General features: G+C 50.7%; 1 protein-coding gene across 4 annotated transcripts in view; it reads left to right on the forward strand.

Annotated features, from left to right (window-relative positions):
• Positions 1 to 13,383, forward strand: part of AP3B2 (adaptor related protein complex 3 subunit beta 2) — a 50,724-nt gene extending 37,341 nt beyond the window's left edge. Inside the window, exons 15-26 of one of the 4 annotated variants that reach the window (XM_030814940.1) lie at positions 5,750 to 5,936; positions 7,106 to 7,224; positions 7,729 to 7,837; positions 8,183 to 8,306; positions 8,699 to 8,873; positions 9,049 to 9,109; positions 9,437 to 9,543; positions 9,748 to 9,976; positions 10,418 to 10,502; positions 10,752 to 10,849; positions 12,690 to 12,828; positions 12,957 to 13,383. In XM_030814940.1, coding sequence (XP_030670800.1) covers positions 5,750 to 5,936; positions 7,106 to 7,224; positions 7,729 to 7,837; positions 8,183 to 8,306; positions 8,699 to 8,873; positions 9,049 to 9,109; positions 9,437 to 9,543; positions 9,748 to 9,976; positions 10,418 to 10,502; positions 10,752 to 10,849; positions 12,690 to 12,828; positions 12,957 to 13,107 — 1,584 coding nt within the window. In that variant the 3' untranslated portion in view covers positions 13,108 to 13,383. Of the gene's footprint in view, positions 1 to 5,749; positions 5,937 to 7,105; positions 7,225 to 7,728; positions 7,838 to 8,182; positions 8,307 to 8,698; positions 8,874 to 9,048; positions 9,110 to 9,374; positions 9,544 to 9,747; positions 9,977 to 10,417; positions 10,503 to 10,751; positions 10,850 to 12,689; positions 12,829 to 12,956 lie in introns of those variants that run through there. The other 3 variants (XM_030814941.1, XR_004030586.1, XM_030814942.1) reach the window with 3 other exon arrangements.
• The last annotated feature ends 1,861 nt before the right edge of the window (positions 13,384 to 15,244 follow it).

Consider the following 15,244-nt stretch of genomic DNA (forward strand, 5'->3'; position numbering starts at 1 on the left):
AATGGGGTATCCATCCTCAAGCATTTATCTTTTCTTTGTGTTACAGACAATCAAATTACACTCTTTCAGTTATTTTTAAATGTATAATAAATTATTGTTGACTGTAGTCACCCTGTTGTGCTGTCAAATACTAGATCTTATGCATTCTGTCTAACTATAATTTTGTACCGATTAACCATCCCCACTTCCCCCTACCCACTACCCTTCTCAGCCTCTGGTAACCATCATTCTACTCTCCAACTCCATGAGCTCAATTCTTTTAATTTTTAGCCCTCACAAGTGAGAACATGTGAAGTTTGTTTTTCTGTGCTTGGCTTATTTCACTTAAAATAATGACCTCTAGTTCTATCCATGTTGTTTCAAATGACAGGATCTCATTCTCTTTTATTCTTTTTTTATATTACTGCATTGTGCATATGTACCATATTTTCTTTATCCATTTGTTGATAGACACTTAAGTTGCTTTCAAATCTTGGCTATGGTGAACAGTGCTGCAATAAACGTAGGAGTGCAGATATCACTTCAGTATGTTGATTTCCTTACTTTTGGGTATATACAGAGCATTGGGATTGCTGGATCATATGGTAGCACTATTTTTAGGGTTTTTTGTTTGTTTGTTTGTTTGAGATGGAGTCTTGCACTGTCACCCAGGCTGGAGTGCAATGGCATGATCTCAGCTCACTGCAACCTCCGCCTCCCAGGTTCAAACGATTCTCCTGCCTCAGCCTCCCGAGTAGCTGGGATTACAGGCGCCTGCCACCAGGCCCGGCTAATTTTCATATTTTTAGTAGAGATGGGGTTTCACCGTGTTGGCCAGGCTGGTCTCGAACTCCTGGCTGCAAGTGATCCGCCTGACTCGGCCTCCCAAAGTGCTGGGATTACAGGCGTGAGCCACTGCACCTGGCCTATTTGTAGTGTTTTTTGTTGTTGTTGTTTTGTTTTGTTTTTTGAGACGGTGTTTCACTCTTTTTTCCCAGGCTGGAGTGCAATGGCATGATCTCGGCTCACTGCAGCCTCTGCCTCCTGGGTGCAAGTGATTCTTCTGCCTCAGCCTCCCAAGTAGCTGGGATTACAGGTGCCTGCCACCACGCCTGGCTAATTTTTTGTATTTTTAGTAGAGACAGGGTTTCACCATGTTGGCCAGGATGGTCTTGATCTCTTGACCTCGTGATCTGCCCACCTCGGCCTCCCTAAGTGCTGGGATTACAGGCATGAGCCACCGTGCCCGGCCTATTTTTAGTTTTTTAAGGAACCTCCAAACTGTTCTCCATAGACATTCCCACTAACAGTGTACAAAGGTTGCCTTTTCTCCATGTTCTTGTCAGCATTTGTTATTGCCTATCTTTTGGATATAAGCCTACTTGGGGTGAGATGATATATCATTGTTTTTTTGTTTTGTTTTGTTTTTTGAGACGGAGTCTTGCTCTGTCACCCAGGCTAGAGTGTGCAGTGGTGTGATCTCGGCTCACTGCAACCTCTGCCTCTGTGGTTCAAGTGATTCTCCTGCCTCAGCCTCCTGAGTAGCTGGGACTACAGGCGTGCGCCACCACGCCCGGTTAATTTCTGTACTTTTAATAAAGATGGGGTTTCGCCATGTTGGTCAGGCTGGCCTCAACTCCTGACCTCAGGTGAACCGCCTGCCTCAGCCTCCCAAAGTACTGGGATTACAGGCATAAGCCACCGTGCCTGGCCTTTCATTGTAGTTTTGATTTGCATTTCCCTGATGCTCAATGATGTTGATCACCTTTTCATATACGTGTTTGCTATCTGTATGTCTTCTTTTGAGAAATGTCTATTCAGATCTTTTGCCCATTTTTAAATTGGATTATTGAATTTTTTTTCCTATTGAGTTGTTTGATCTCCTTACATATTCTGGTTATTAATCCCTTGTCAGATGGGTAGTTTGCAAATTTTTTTCTCCCATTCTGTGGCTTGTCTCTTTGTTGATTCCTTTGCTGTGCAGGACCTTTGTAACTTCATGTGATCCCATTTGTCTACTTTTGCTTTGGTTGCCCGTGCTTGTGGGGTATTACTCAAGAAATCTTTGCCCAGTACAATGTCCTGGAGAATTTCTCTAATGTTTTCTTTTAGTAGTTTCATAGTTTGAAGTGTTAGATTTAAGTTTTTAATCCATTATGATTTGATGTTTGCATATGGTGAGAGATAGGGGTCTGGTTTTATTCTTCTGCATATGGATGTCCCGTTTTCCCAGCGCCGTTTATTGAAGAGACTCTCCTTTCCCTAATGTATGTTCTTGATACCTTTGTCAAAAATGAATTCACGGCCAGGCGTGGTGGCTCATGCCTGTAATCCCAGCATCTTGGGAGGCCAAGGCTGGTGGATCACCTGAAGTCAGGAGTTCAAGACCAGCCTGGCCAACATGGTGAAACCCCATCTCTACTAAAAATACAAAAATTAGCTGGGCGTGGTGGCAGGTGCCTGTAATCCCAGCTACTCAGGAGGCTGAGGCAGGAGAATCGCTTGAACCTGGGAGGCGGAGGTTGCAGTGAGCCAAGATCACACCATTGCACTCCAGCCTGGGGCACAAGAGCGAGACTTCATCTTCACCGCCCTCCCCCCGCCAAAAAAAAGTAAATGCTACTGATTTTTTTTTTTTTTTTTTGGAGACGGAGTTTTGCTCTTGTTGCCCAGGCTGGAGTGTGATGGTTTTTTTTTTTTTTTTTTTTTTTTTTGAGACGGAGTTCTCACTCTGTTGCCCGGGCTCTGGACTGCAGTGACGCGATCTCCGCTCACTGCAACCTCTGCTTCCTGGGTTCAAGCAATTCTCCTGCCTCAGCCTCCCGAGTAGCTGGGATTACAGGCATGCACCACCATGCCCAGCTAATTTTGTATTCTTAGTAGAGACAGGATTTCCCCATGTTGGTCAGACTGGTCTTGAACTCCTGACCTCAGGTATTCTGCCTGCCTCGGCCTCCCAAAGTGCTAGGATTACAGGTGTGAGCCACCGCGCCTGGCCAATGCTACTGATTTTTTTTGAGAAGGAGTCTCGCTCTGTCGCCAGGCTGGAGTGCAGTGGCGCCATCTTGGCTCACTGCAACCTTCACCTCCCGGGTTCAAGCGATTCTCCTGCCTCAGCCTCCTGAGTAGCTGGGACTACAGGTGTGCACCACCACATCCAGCTAATTTTTGTATTTTTAGTAGAGACAGGATTTCACCATGTTGGCCACGATGGTCTTAATCTCTAGATCTCACGATTCACCTGCCTCGGCCTCCCAAAGTGCTGGGATTACAGGCATCAGCCACTGCACCCGGCCAATGCTACTGATTCTTATGTGGATTTTGTATCCTGCAACTTTACTGAATTTGTTTATTAGTTCTATTAGTTTTTTGGTGGAGTCCTTAGATTTTTTAAATATAAGATCATATCATCTGCAAACAAGGATAATTTGAATTCTTTTCCAATTTGGATACCCTTTATTTCTTTCTCCTGTCTGATTGCTCTAGCTAGAACTTCCAATACAGAGTCTTCTTAATAAAACATAATCATAGGATCATATATAGTCATATACCACCTTTGCCATATCCTGTTGGTTGGAAGCAAGTCTCAGGTTTTGCCCATATCCAAGGTGAGGGATTGCACAAAGGCATGAACACCAGGAGGCAGTTACTGGTGGGGAAGACCTTAGAATCTGTCTGCCACATCTATCTAGAGCTTAAACTTACTCATGTGTGTGAATTGAGGATGTATTTCAATTTTTTTTAATAGCCAGTTTTCTATGCATGATTAGCAGGCAGCTGCAAGGTAGCATGTACGTTGGCATAGGTTATGGAAAGGGAGTCAGTGTTTCCCGCTTAAAATTCCTCCCTGACAACTGGAGCCTGTTGGTGAGGGGGAGCCTTGTTCTGTTCTTGGCATACTGGAGTGTATCTCAGAGGCCTTCTTGAACAGCCTGTAATTCCTGCACATCCTGGCTAGATGAGGTGGGGGTCTTGGTGGTGCACACAGGATGCCACAATCCACAGGGAATGGCCCCTTGGGGTGGAGAAGGGTAATGAATTATTATAGGCAAATCCTGCAGTGTTGAGGTGGTGGGCCAGCCCCTTCTTGTGTTGGTTGTTAATATGCAGTTAAGGCTGTGGACAGATGGATCCAAATACCAAACAGTTCTTTCTAGAACTAGGCAAGGACTTGAAGGAGGGAGTCTGTGATCAGCCAGCTGGGAAATCTGTGGAGGAAGACATTGTCCAAACCAAAAGAGGGATCAGCAGCCTCTTGATAATCCACCATGTTGGTAAGGGCATCCACTAGCCCTGGCCATTTAGATGGTGTCTGGCCAAGAGGGGCAGGTTGGTGATGAAATCTGTTGTGATGGCATCTTATTTTCATATTTTTAAGTCTATTCTATTAGGGGTGCATGGGATTGGGATTGCTTATCTGTGACTATAACAGTATCGGAGGTGCTACTTTGCTGGAAGGGACTGAGCTGAAGAGGGCCTGTGGGCCAGATTGGAGGTAGGAATGTGGAATCACAGTGGCTCTCTAGAGTGGTGTGGGGCAATTCTGCCATAGCAGCTGCTCCGACTCTGGGTCAGCATCTGAGGGGCTTTGCCCCTTATGGACATCTGCTTGATGTCCCTGCCAGATTAGCTGGGTTAACCATGTCCAAAGCTGCATGTAACAGTATGTCACCATAAACCTCAGGAAGAAGAGAGTCAGTTCCAGGCTCCCTCCTGCCAGCCCCTGATGTCCTTGGGCATTCTGGTTGTTGACTACTTGGTGGTTTTGATCTTGGTCACAAGCAATGGAAACATGGAGACCTGGGCCAGGGCAGGCTCCTTATGTCAGCAGGTAGGCAGTGAAGGGAAGCAGATGGGGTGCAGCTCCAGCAGATGCAGGCCTAGGTGCAGTACTGATGGGTTCCTTGGCCTGGGAAAAGCCCCTTAATGATCCTGCTTCTTTTCTGTAAAATGGGGGCAATAATGCCTACCTCTCAGAAGGCTTGGGGAGATTAGATGAGCTAGTGTGGAGCACCTAGCACAGAGTTGGTGCCAGAAGGCACTTGATAAGTGATGGCTGCTACCACTGTTGCCATGTTAAGGCAGGTTAGATTAGGCCAAGATCATGGCAGAAATGGAGAGATTTTAGGTCTGCAGTTGTAGCTTCCCTGACTGCAGACTGTGAACCCTACATGACCTTGGCAAATGCATGGGCAGCTGCAGTTTGCCTTGATGTCATTAGAAGCTTCCAGGGAAGGATAAAGACCTCTGAGACCCCTGGGCTGCTCAGAATCTACTAAGTGGGTGGATAGGGCATGAGGGAGGCCCCTGCCAAAGGGACCCCTGTTTATCCGCCCTGTCTTTTTGTTGTCTAATTCCCCCTGGGTGGTGGAGCCTGGAAACTGAGGTCCAGCAGAGCATTCCAGACTTCCACATACCCTGCTGCCCTGGAGTAAAGAGGCTGGACAGGCCTGGAGTGGTAGGGACCACAAACCTAGGGAAGAATGGAGTCCAGAGCCAGGAGTGAGGAAGGTCCAAAAGGAAAACCTCTTTTGTTGGCCCAAGGCCAGTTGTCAAAGTTGGGATCATCAGGAAGCATGGCTAGAGAGATGAGAGAAAATTCTGAGCCCTGAACAAGGGCAGGTGGGGAGGGACGGCTGGGTGGAAGCAGCTGGTCCTAAGCAGGGAGAGGAGACGTTCTGCCTGCAAGTGTCGGCTTAAAGAATCTGTTTCTGAGCCTCCTGTGTCCCCACCCCCCCGTCAGCTGACCCACCTCTTCCTGTTCCTCCAGACCAAGCTGCTGACCCAGTATGTGCTGAGTCTGGCCAAATATGACCAGAACTATGATATTCGCGACCGGGCGCGCTTCACCCGGCAGCTCATCGTCCCTTCTGAGCAGGGTGGGGCCCTCAGCCGCCATGCCAAGAAGCTCTTCCTGGCACCCAAACCAGCTCCAGTCTTGGAGTCATCCTTCAAAGGTGGGAACTGAAATCAAGGGTAACCTTCCTAGGGGAATGGAAAGGAACTGGCCAGAGTCTCTGCCCCAGACCTTCCTGAGGCCCCTAGCCAGGCACCAGGCTTCTTTGGGCAGTCCTGCTCCCTGGCTCACTCCTTTTGTCCTTCCTGTGGCACCAGGAATTACTCTTTCACCTGCCCACAACCACTGCCAGCATCATCTCACCTGAGGGTCTGCCTTCCCAGCCAGGATGGACTCCTGCCTCCTCTCCTCTCAGGCTCCCTTTTCCATCTCCCTCCCTGAGCAGACACTAGGCTTTGGAATACATACCAAGATCTTAAATACCAAGGACCCAGGAAGGCAGAAAGCAAAACAACACACAGAGAAGAGGTGTATATTTTTATAAAGGTCCTGAGAAAGCAGTTGCCTGCATTCTGTGAGCCTAGTCACTACAGTCAGTTCAAATCCCAGGCCCCACGGCTTCAGCCTTGCCTCTGTTCCTGGGCTTGGTCCTTAAGGCCTCTTTTCCCAAGACAAGGGCCCTGAGATGGGCCTGGGAGGGAAGGGTCCTCCCGCTGCCTCTCTGGACCCCAGGAGTGGAAGCCAGGAACCTACACAGAAGAGAGCCTCCTTCACAAAGCTCAGTTCTTCTGGGTATCTTTTCGTTCTTTTTCTCTTCCCTGGACCTCACGAATGGGGAGATTCTGAGGGTGGGCATAGCTTTGAAATTCTCCCAGGAAGAAGGCAACAGTCCCTTTCTCCCCGACACCATCCTCACTCACAGGCCTGTGCTGCCCTCCTCCAGCGGTGCCTCACCTCTGACCCGGACTTCCACACACTCATGCTCTGACTGTTCATCCCTCCCCGCTAAGTCCAGAGCCTGACTAGACATGCTTCCTGAGCAGACAGGCCGGCAGCATCTGTGGGCCCAGTCTCCTCCTGCCCACCTCTGTAGGCTGCCTTTCCCTGGCCCTCAGTCCCTGCTCTGGCCTGGCCAGACAGCCTTTTCTTCCAGCAAGTGGGCCTAAAGGTGCAGTCAGGGTGGAAGAGCCATTAGGGCACACATCCATCTCCTTCCCCTACCCACCTGGGAAGACCCAACCAGAATCACGACCCAGCCCCACCTGGGAAACAGCTCTCAGAGCTTTCCCTCACTGCTGCTACCTGCCTGACCTCTAAACCTATCCCTAGACCGGGACCACTTCCAGCTGGGCTCACTGTCCCACCTGCTCAATGCCAAGGCCACAGGCTACCAGGAGCTCCCAGACTGGCCGGAGGAAGCCCCAGACCCATCTGTGCGCAACGTGGAGGTCAGTGGGATGGAGGGTTGAAGAGTGTGTGTGTGTGTGTGTGTGTGGTGTGTGTGTGTGTGTGTGTGTGTTGGTGGGGGGCAGACAGAAGGGAGCCCTGGCAGTGCTGGCCCAGCCCTCCTAACACCCTCCCCCACACACACAGGAAGAAGATCTCTCCCTTATTGAGACTCACGTGGGCCTGTTGGGCGAATACACTGAGGTCCCACCTTCGTGTGCCGTGTGCTATCTCCCCTGCCCTGTCTGTGTCCCTCTGCTTCCCCTGTGTGCTGTGCTCCTGGGCCTTTCCATACTCTGTTTCCACCTTGGTTTGGCAGTGCCCCTCTGTGAGCAGCATTCCTCCCCTCCATGGACAGTGCCCCTTTATTCCTCCTCTGTTATTCCCTTTGTGGGACAGACCAGGTAGGGCCTCATGAAGAGGTGGAATAAAGGGTAAGGGCTTGTGCCTGCCTGCCTTCTCCCCAACCATGATGAAATGACCCTGCACCCTACCCCCATCTCCAGGTACCTGAATGGACCAAGTGCTCAAATCGAGAGAAGAGAAAGGAGAAGGAAAAACCCTTCTACTCGGACTCTGAGGGGGAGTCAGGCCCCACGGAGTCCGCAGACAGTGGTGAGCAGATGGCAGAGCTGGGGTCCTCTGTGCTCCGCCCGTGTATCTGAGTGACTGACTATATGAGGGGTGTATGTATATGGTCGTGTGTCTAGGGATGTGCGCCTGCTTGTGAATTCTGTTTGTGCACCTGAGGGATTCATGTTCCACGTGTGTGTGCTTGTGCAGGTTTCTATCCATGGAGTCTATCTGTGTTTCTGTCAATTCAGCTTGCATGTAGGGCTGGGGGCAGGTCAGAGAGGTTTGAGGGTTCAGTACTGAATGTGAAGGTGGAACCCAGGTGTCTGCTCCAGACCGAAGGAGGCCTGCATATGAGGGAGGAGGCCTCATATTGTTCCTCCACAGACCCTGAGTCTGAGAGTGAATCGGACAGTAAGAGCAGCAGCGAGAGCGGCTCTGGGGAGTCCAGCAGTGAGTCCGACAATGAAGACCAGGATGAGGATGAGGAGAAAGGGAGAGGCAGTGAGAGGTGAGAAGGGAGCTAGCCAGATGGCTGGTGGGGTTCAGGGGGCTTTCCTGGAAAGAAGGGCTAGCAGTGAGCCTTAGCCAGTCTCCTAAGAGCCCGAGCCCCTCATGAGCTGGCTGGGGCTGTCAGCTCACGTGACGACTACTTTGGCTGGCTGCAGGAGATCTCTGAGGCCTCATGGGCTGGTTTGGAGAAGCAACCAGGGGCCTGGAGCCTGAGCTGGCACAAGCTGGCTTCAAGCTCTCATGGGGTCCCTGCTATAGGACCTCAGGTGTGAACCCTCCTGGCCCAGGCTCCCCACTCCACTCCAGCTTTTCAGCATTTCTCCTGCTTCTGTGAAGCAAGAAGGGAGTGTCCAGGCCAGACCTGAGCCCACCTTTCCCACTCTCCTTCAGTGAACAGAGCGAGGAGGATGGTAAGAGGAAGACAAAGAAGAAGGTGCCAGAGGGAAAAGGAGAAGCGTCATCCTCTGATGAGGGCAGCGATTCCAGCAGTAGCTCATCAGAGTCCGAGATGACATCGGAGTCCGAGGAGGAGCAGTTGGAACCTGCTTCCTGGAGGAGGAAAACAGTGAGAGCCTTGGGGCAGAGTCAGGGTGTGCTTATGGGCCAGGGCCCTCCCCAACCTCTGGGCCACGCCTAGACATCTGTCTCCCTACCATCCAGAACATGACATCTTCTACCCAACCCAGAACATGCCAAGGTGCTCCCCTTCCCCACACCCACATCCCATTTTTCTCTTTCAGCCTCCCAGCAGCAAAAGTGCCCCTGCAACCAAGGAGATCTCCCTACTTGATCTAGAGGACTGTGAGTTTGGGTGGTAAAAGTCACAGGGGAAAGGAGGCCTGGGGAGCATGAATTAGAACGGCCCATAGGGACTGTGGATCGGGTTCCTCAGGTCTTGTGGGAGCAGGGGAGCAAACAGAACATATCTTCAGGCCTGAGAGGGCAGCAGGGCTGACTTCCCCAGGTCTGGGGTTGAGGTCTAGGGATGGGTATTTTGCCAGAGCCTCCAGGCAGCCATGTGCCCCCGCTGTCCATGGTGCTGAAATGCGTGCTCCTTGATCCCTAGGCTCCCTGCTCAACCCAAGCCACCTCCACTTTGCCTCCTCATAGTCTTATCTACTCCCACAGTCACCCCTCCCAGTGTCCAGCCTGTGTCTCCCCCAGCAATTGTGTCTACCAGTCTGGCTGCTGACCTGGAGGGCCTGACACTCACAGACTCCACCCTGGTACCGTCGGTGAGTGGGATGGAGGAGGGGACTGGGCTGGGGCAGGGACACATCCCTGTGCTGCATCCTATGGTGTGGATGTGTGTGGGGGGTGGGTGTGATGGAGGATCTGATAGCTTTGAGTCCCAGTTGCTGGATGGCCCTAGGGGACAATGCTGGGACAGGCTCTCCCCGTCTTGCTCAGTTCTGTCCTTCCTTACCCCTCCACTCTAGCTTCTGAGTCCAGTGTCGGGTGTTGGGCGGCAGGAGCTGCTGCACCGGGTAGCTGGCGAGGGGCTGGCTGTGGACTACACCTTCAGCCGCCAACCTTTCTCCGGGGACCCCCACATGGTGTCTGTGCACATCCACTTCTCCAACAGCTCTGATACCCCCATCAAGGGCCTGCATGTGGGCACTCCCAAACTGCCTGCTGGCATCAGCATCCAAGAATTTCCCGAAATTGGTGCGAAGGGCTTTGGATGGGGTGGAGGAGGAGGCTCCTGGGCAGAGTCAGTCTTTCTGTGGTTGCTGATACCCTCCTTGTGCCAGGCCAGGGGCCAAGCTATAGGGGCACAGAGATAGCATCTAACATGATCAACACTCTGGTGGACAAGACAGATTATGAAATAAGCAAGTTCACATCAGGGCGGGAGGTGCTTGCAGCAGCAGATTTGGCCCTTGGTTGTTTCAGGACTAACTTAAATGTGGTGAGGGTGAGTGGGGTAAAGGGTGCTTAGAGTTCAGGAGGAAACCAGGAACAGTCTCTAGGAGCCAAGAAAGCCAAGATTCTGTAGAGGGCTGGTCAGCTGTGACAGTGGAGGGGAGAGCAGGGCTAGGCTGGGTTCTAGACCTATCAGGTGATGGTGGCCCTCCCTCTCCCCTTCACTGCCTTATACCACTTCAGAGTCCCTGGCACCTGGAGAATCTGCCACTGCTGTAATGGGCATTAATTTCTGTGACTCAACCCAGGCAGCCAACTTCCAGCTGTGGTATGTGCCCAACTCGAGGTGGGGGTGAGAGGATGGGCTGGAAAGGGACAGGGTAACAATGAACTGGAAATGGAGGTGGTGCTTAGTGGGGATACATCATGATTGGGTGGGTCTGGAAGCCATCTCAGGCCCTCATTCCTGACCTCACTCTGTCACTGCCTCCAAGCTGTGCCTCTACACAGGGTGGGAGGTGAGGGGAGAGATGACGGCCTTAATTCTTCTCCCTCTGTTTCCTCCCACCCTTCCCAGCACCCAGACCCGACAGTTCTACGTCTCCATTCAGCCACCTGTTGGGGAGCTGATGGCCCCTGTGTTCATGAGTGAAAATGAGTTTAAGAAGGAACAGGGTGAGTGCTCCCTGGGAGTGGGCAGAGAGGGAAGTATAGAAGCTGACTCCAGAACGTCCAGCTTGGATGGTAGGGAGAATGGTGTGTCCTTCATCTAGACCAGGGGTCAGCAAACTTTTTCTGTAACGGGCCAAAGATAAATGTTTTAGGCGTTGAGAATCATGTGGTCTCTGTTGCAGTTACAACACGACTGTGGCTGTTGAAACATAGAAACATCCACAGACAGTATGTAAATGAATGAGTATGGCTGTGTTCCAAGAAATTTCCATTTATATTTATAGATACTGAAGTTTAAATTTCATGTAATTTTCATGTGTCATTAAATATTAATCTTTTGATTGCTCCCCCAACACTTAAAAAATATTAAAAACATTGTGGGCCATATAGTTGGTGGACTGGATTTGGTCTGGAGGCTGTAATTTGCAAAACCTCTGGCCCAGAAGAAAAAGAGTGGCTTGGGCAAGGGAGGAGGGAAGATCACGGTTAGTTTTGGATAAGCTGATTTTGAAATGCATTTGGGAAATTCAGGAGGAGCTATTTAGCATGCAACTGAAAATATGGGTCTATGCCCAGGAAACACTTTGAAGCTGGAGTCATGAGCATATAGGTGGTAATGGAAGCTGTGAATATGAATGAGATCACTCTGGGAGGTGGGAGAAAATCGGGCCAAGGACAGAACCTTGGGGGAAAACCTGAATTCTGCAGAAGACAGAGGAGGGGAGGGATAAGAGAAGGAGAACAGGGAGAGGTGGGAGGAGAACCAGGAGACACAACAAGGCAGAAGGTGTCTGCAAACCACAGTTACCGAAGACCTTCAGAGTCAGCATATAAAAGGCTACTGCCAACCTGAGGGAGAGAGGGTCATTGCTAAAGGAGGGACAGAGGCCAATTGGCAGTGGGTTGAGGGAGACCACGGCTCAAGTAAATGGAGTCCTCTTTGGAGGACTTTAGCCATGAATGAGGAGGGAGACAGGGCATTGGCACGATGAAGGATCTCGCTTCTGGAAAGCATTTTTTGGAGACGGGGACACTTGAACATGAACAGATTGAAGGAACAAAGACAAGAAAATGTTATTAGTCAGGAATGAAGGGGATGGAAGAAACAGGGAGAGGGATGTCAGTTTCTAAAAGGAGGTGAAGAATGGGGGAAGCAGTGGAGGGAGGAAGGAGGCTGAAGAGAAGACTGCTGGTGTGCAGGAGGGCAGATGGAGGAGCTCCCATGGGGGGCCTAGATCATGTAAGTGGAGAGAAGTCAGCCCTGCAGAATGGGGAGTACTGGGGGTGCTGTGAGGGTTTGGGGGCTTCAGGAACGCTGGCTAGGTCTGGAGCTGCTGCTGCAGAAGTACAATTAAAAATGTACCTGTGAATGCTGCATGTGACTACTGGATTCTGGCTGAGAGATCACAGCAGCCATCTGTGATCTTTTTGTGAGGGCTTAGCCTCCAGGAGCTGAGTGGGAGTTGAATGTGGGTTGGAGGGCCCCCCAGGAAAGATCAAAGGGTGTGAGGTTCAGGATGGGCGAACTTCTTAAGAACTGACTGGCCACTCTCAAGGGGCTGGTAGCCCAGATGTCTGATAGAGGAAGCACCAAATCAGTCTTTGGTAACAACATGGATAAAGGCCTGGGTGGGAGGGGTAGAGAGGCTGACAAAGGGTTCCTGAGGGAGGGCCCAGTCTGAGAGGGAAGTTCCCTCTCCCCAAGACTGATGATTTAAATTCTGACCTGCCCTTTGCATGATACCTTCCCAGCCTGGGAGAACTTGATGCTCAGTAAGCAGACCCAGGTGCTGGCCTCTGTACCCACCATGGCCTCTGCCCTCATCGTGACCTCTACCCCCAGGAAAGCTGATGGGCATGAATGAGATCACAGAGAAGCTCATGCTGCCAGACACCTGTCAGAGTGACCACATTGTGGTGCAGAAAGTGACTGCCACTGCCAACCTGGGTCGTGTTCCTTGTGGGACATCTGATGAGTACAGGTACTAGGCCACCAGTAGAGGGGAAATGATGAGCATGGGGGCCCTGGTTTGAAGGAGGAGCCCCAGGCGCTGATCCCCTTCCAAACACAGTCACCCTTAGCAGCTCTTCCCCACCCCTTCTACCTCAGGTTTGCAGGGAGGACACTGACTGGTGGAAGCCTCGTTCTGCTGACCCTGGATGCCCGGCCAGCTGGAGCTGCCCAGCTGACCGTCAACAGCGAGAAAATGGTGATTGGCACCATGCTGGTAAAGGATGTGATACAGGCTCTGACCCAGTGACTTCCAGATGCTGTGGAAGACCTCTTTGGCTCCCATCTATACCTCCCCATGACATCTGGGCTGTCAGTCCCTCTCATCTTTCTCTCTCATCATCCTCCTTATGCCAGATAGCATTCAGGGTGTCCTCTCTCCCTCTGGAGGACCAACCCTCCCCTAATCCCCTCCCCATGGGTTCCTTAGTGATCTGTGCAGAGGGAGATGGCAGCCACTTCCTTCAGTCCTTCCAGATTTCTGTAGCTATTTATGTAGCAGGCTCAATAAAATGTCTTCTCTCTAGCTGCTGGCTCACCTTTCCTTCTAGGGGTTTGTCAGGAACAACTCTCGTTGAATCCCAAAGGTGACCATCTCTGGGTCAGGATGCCTAGGAGTCTGTAGGCATCTTTGTGAAAGAGACATCTGGGCTGGGATGGGAAGGCAGAGCTGGAAGAGCACCTTGGTCCTTTTTATAGCCTCTGCAAAAACAAGTCCTCTTCAATGGCTGGCAGACTCCCTTAGTTCTTCTTATGGTCCCTTGGGAAGGAAGGACTCATAACATGGGGACTTCCCCAAACACAGGTGCTTAGTTCAACATATGTCAATTACCTCCAGTTAGGGGGCCTGGAGGCCCCACCTGACTGGGGTTCTGACCCACTGGTCATCTTAGTGGAAGAATAGAAGATGTATAACTGTACTTTTCAAACCACTTTGTGGCAAGTCACCTGGGGATCATATCACACGCAGATTCTATTAGTAGGTCTAGGGTGGGGTCTGAAATTCTGCATTTTTTTTTTTTAAGTGAAAGCAGCCGGGTGTGGTGGCTCACACCTGTAATCCCAGCACTTTGGGAGGCTGAGGTGGGCCAATCACGAGGTCAAGACCAACCTGGCCAACATGGTGAAATCCCGTCTCTACTAAAGACACAAAAAATTAGCTGGGCATGGTGGTGCACACCTGTAATCCCAGCTACTTGGGAGGCTGAGGCAGGAGAATCGCTTGAACCCAGGAGGCAGAGGTTGCAGTGAGCTGAGATCGTGCCATTACACTCTAGCCTGGACGACAGGGTGAGACTCTGTCTCAAATAATAATAATAATAATAATAATAATAATAATAATTAATAATGTGAAAGCAAGTTTATTAAGAAACAACAGAATGGCGACTCCATAGGCAGAGCAGCAGATTCTGTATTTGTAATAAGACACCAGCATCTGCCTACACCTGGAACAAACCTGGTGGGTGCAGTGGAGGTCAGGGCTCTCCCTGACACCTTTTCTGGTGAAGAAAGAGGCTGAGTGAGCAGTGGTTCTAAAACGTATAAAAGGTGTTCCATTAGGATGTGTTCTGTACCCTCCCGCCCCCTGCAAAGTCTATGATCAAATAAGTTTAGGAATCTTGGATTTAAGTGAAATAAGTTCATTTCCCACAGGTCTTCCTCAGAACTTTTACTATGCCAATGTACACTGTGACCACCTCTCAGCCTTCAGTGTTACTCAAACTTGGTTTTGATTTTTGAACACTTTCCTCACAACATCTTGATTGACTGGGTTACAAGGAACACACTCCAGTTAGTTTGAGATGTTGTACCTCAGCCTCTGATCCTCTGTGACCAAGACTTTAGGCCCTTGGCCATACTGTCCCACAGCCCTGCCACTTAGGCATCCCTCAGCATGTCTGTTCATGGGTAAGATGGGGTGAAGCGGGTGTGGCTGTCCTCTCACAGAAGGAGAACAAAGACAGTGCCAGGGGACAGCCCTGCCTCTGGCTCCAGGGACTTGCTGGGCACTGTGACACCAGAGAGCTGCTGGAGCTGCTGCTTCCCTGAGAGGCTGGGGCCCCAAAGTCTCCCTGGGATCACTGTTTTTGTCACTGCAGATTCTGAGATGGTCCTCCAGTCAAAAGTAAGATTCAGTCTTACTTTTGCCTCTGAATCAGCACTACCCACAGCACTGACAGAGGGTGAGGGTGATTTTCTAAGAAATTTGAAAAAGGACCATCAGAGAATCCCTTATCCACCTTTATTCTATATCAAAAGCCCCAGAGTAGAGCTGGGCATGTGTCTGTGGTCCCAGCTACTCAGAAGGCTGAGACTGGAGAACTGCTTGAGGCCAGGAGTTCAGGGCTGTATTGCACTATTATTACACCTGTGAATAACACTCTATC

This window comes from Nomascus leucogenys, chromosome 6 (assembly GCF_006542625.1).
Source record: "Nomascus leucogenys isolate Asia chromosome 6, Asia_NLE_v1, whole genome shotgun sequence".
Lineage (NCBI taxonomy): Eukaryota > Metazoa > Chordata > Mammalia > Primates > Hylobatidae > Nomascus > Nomascus leucogenys.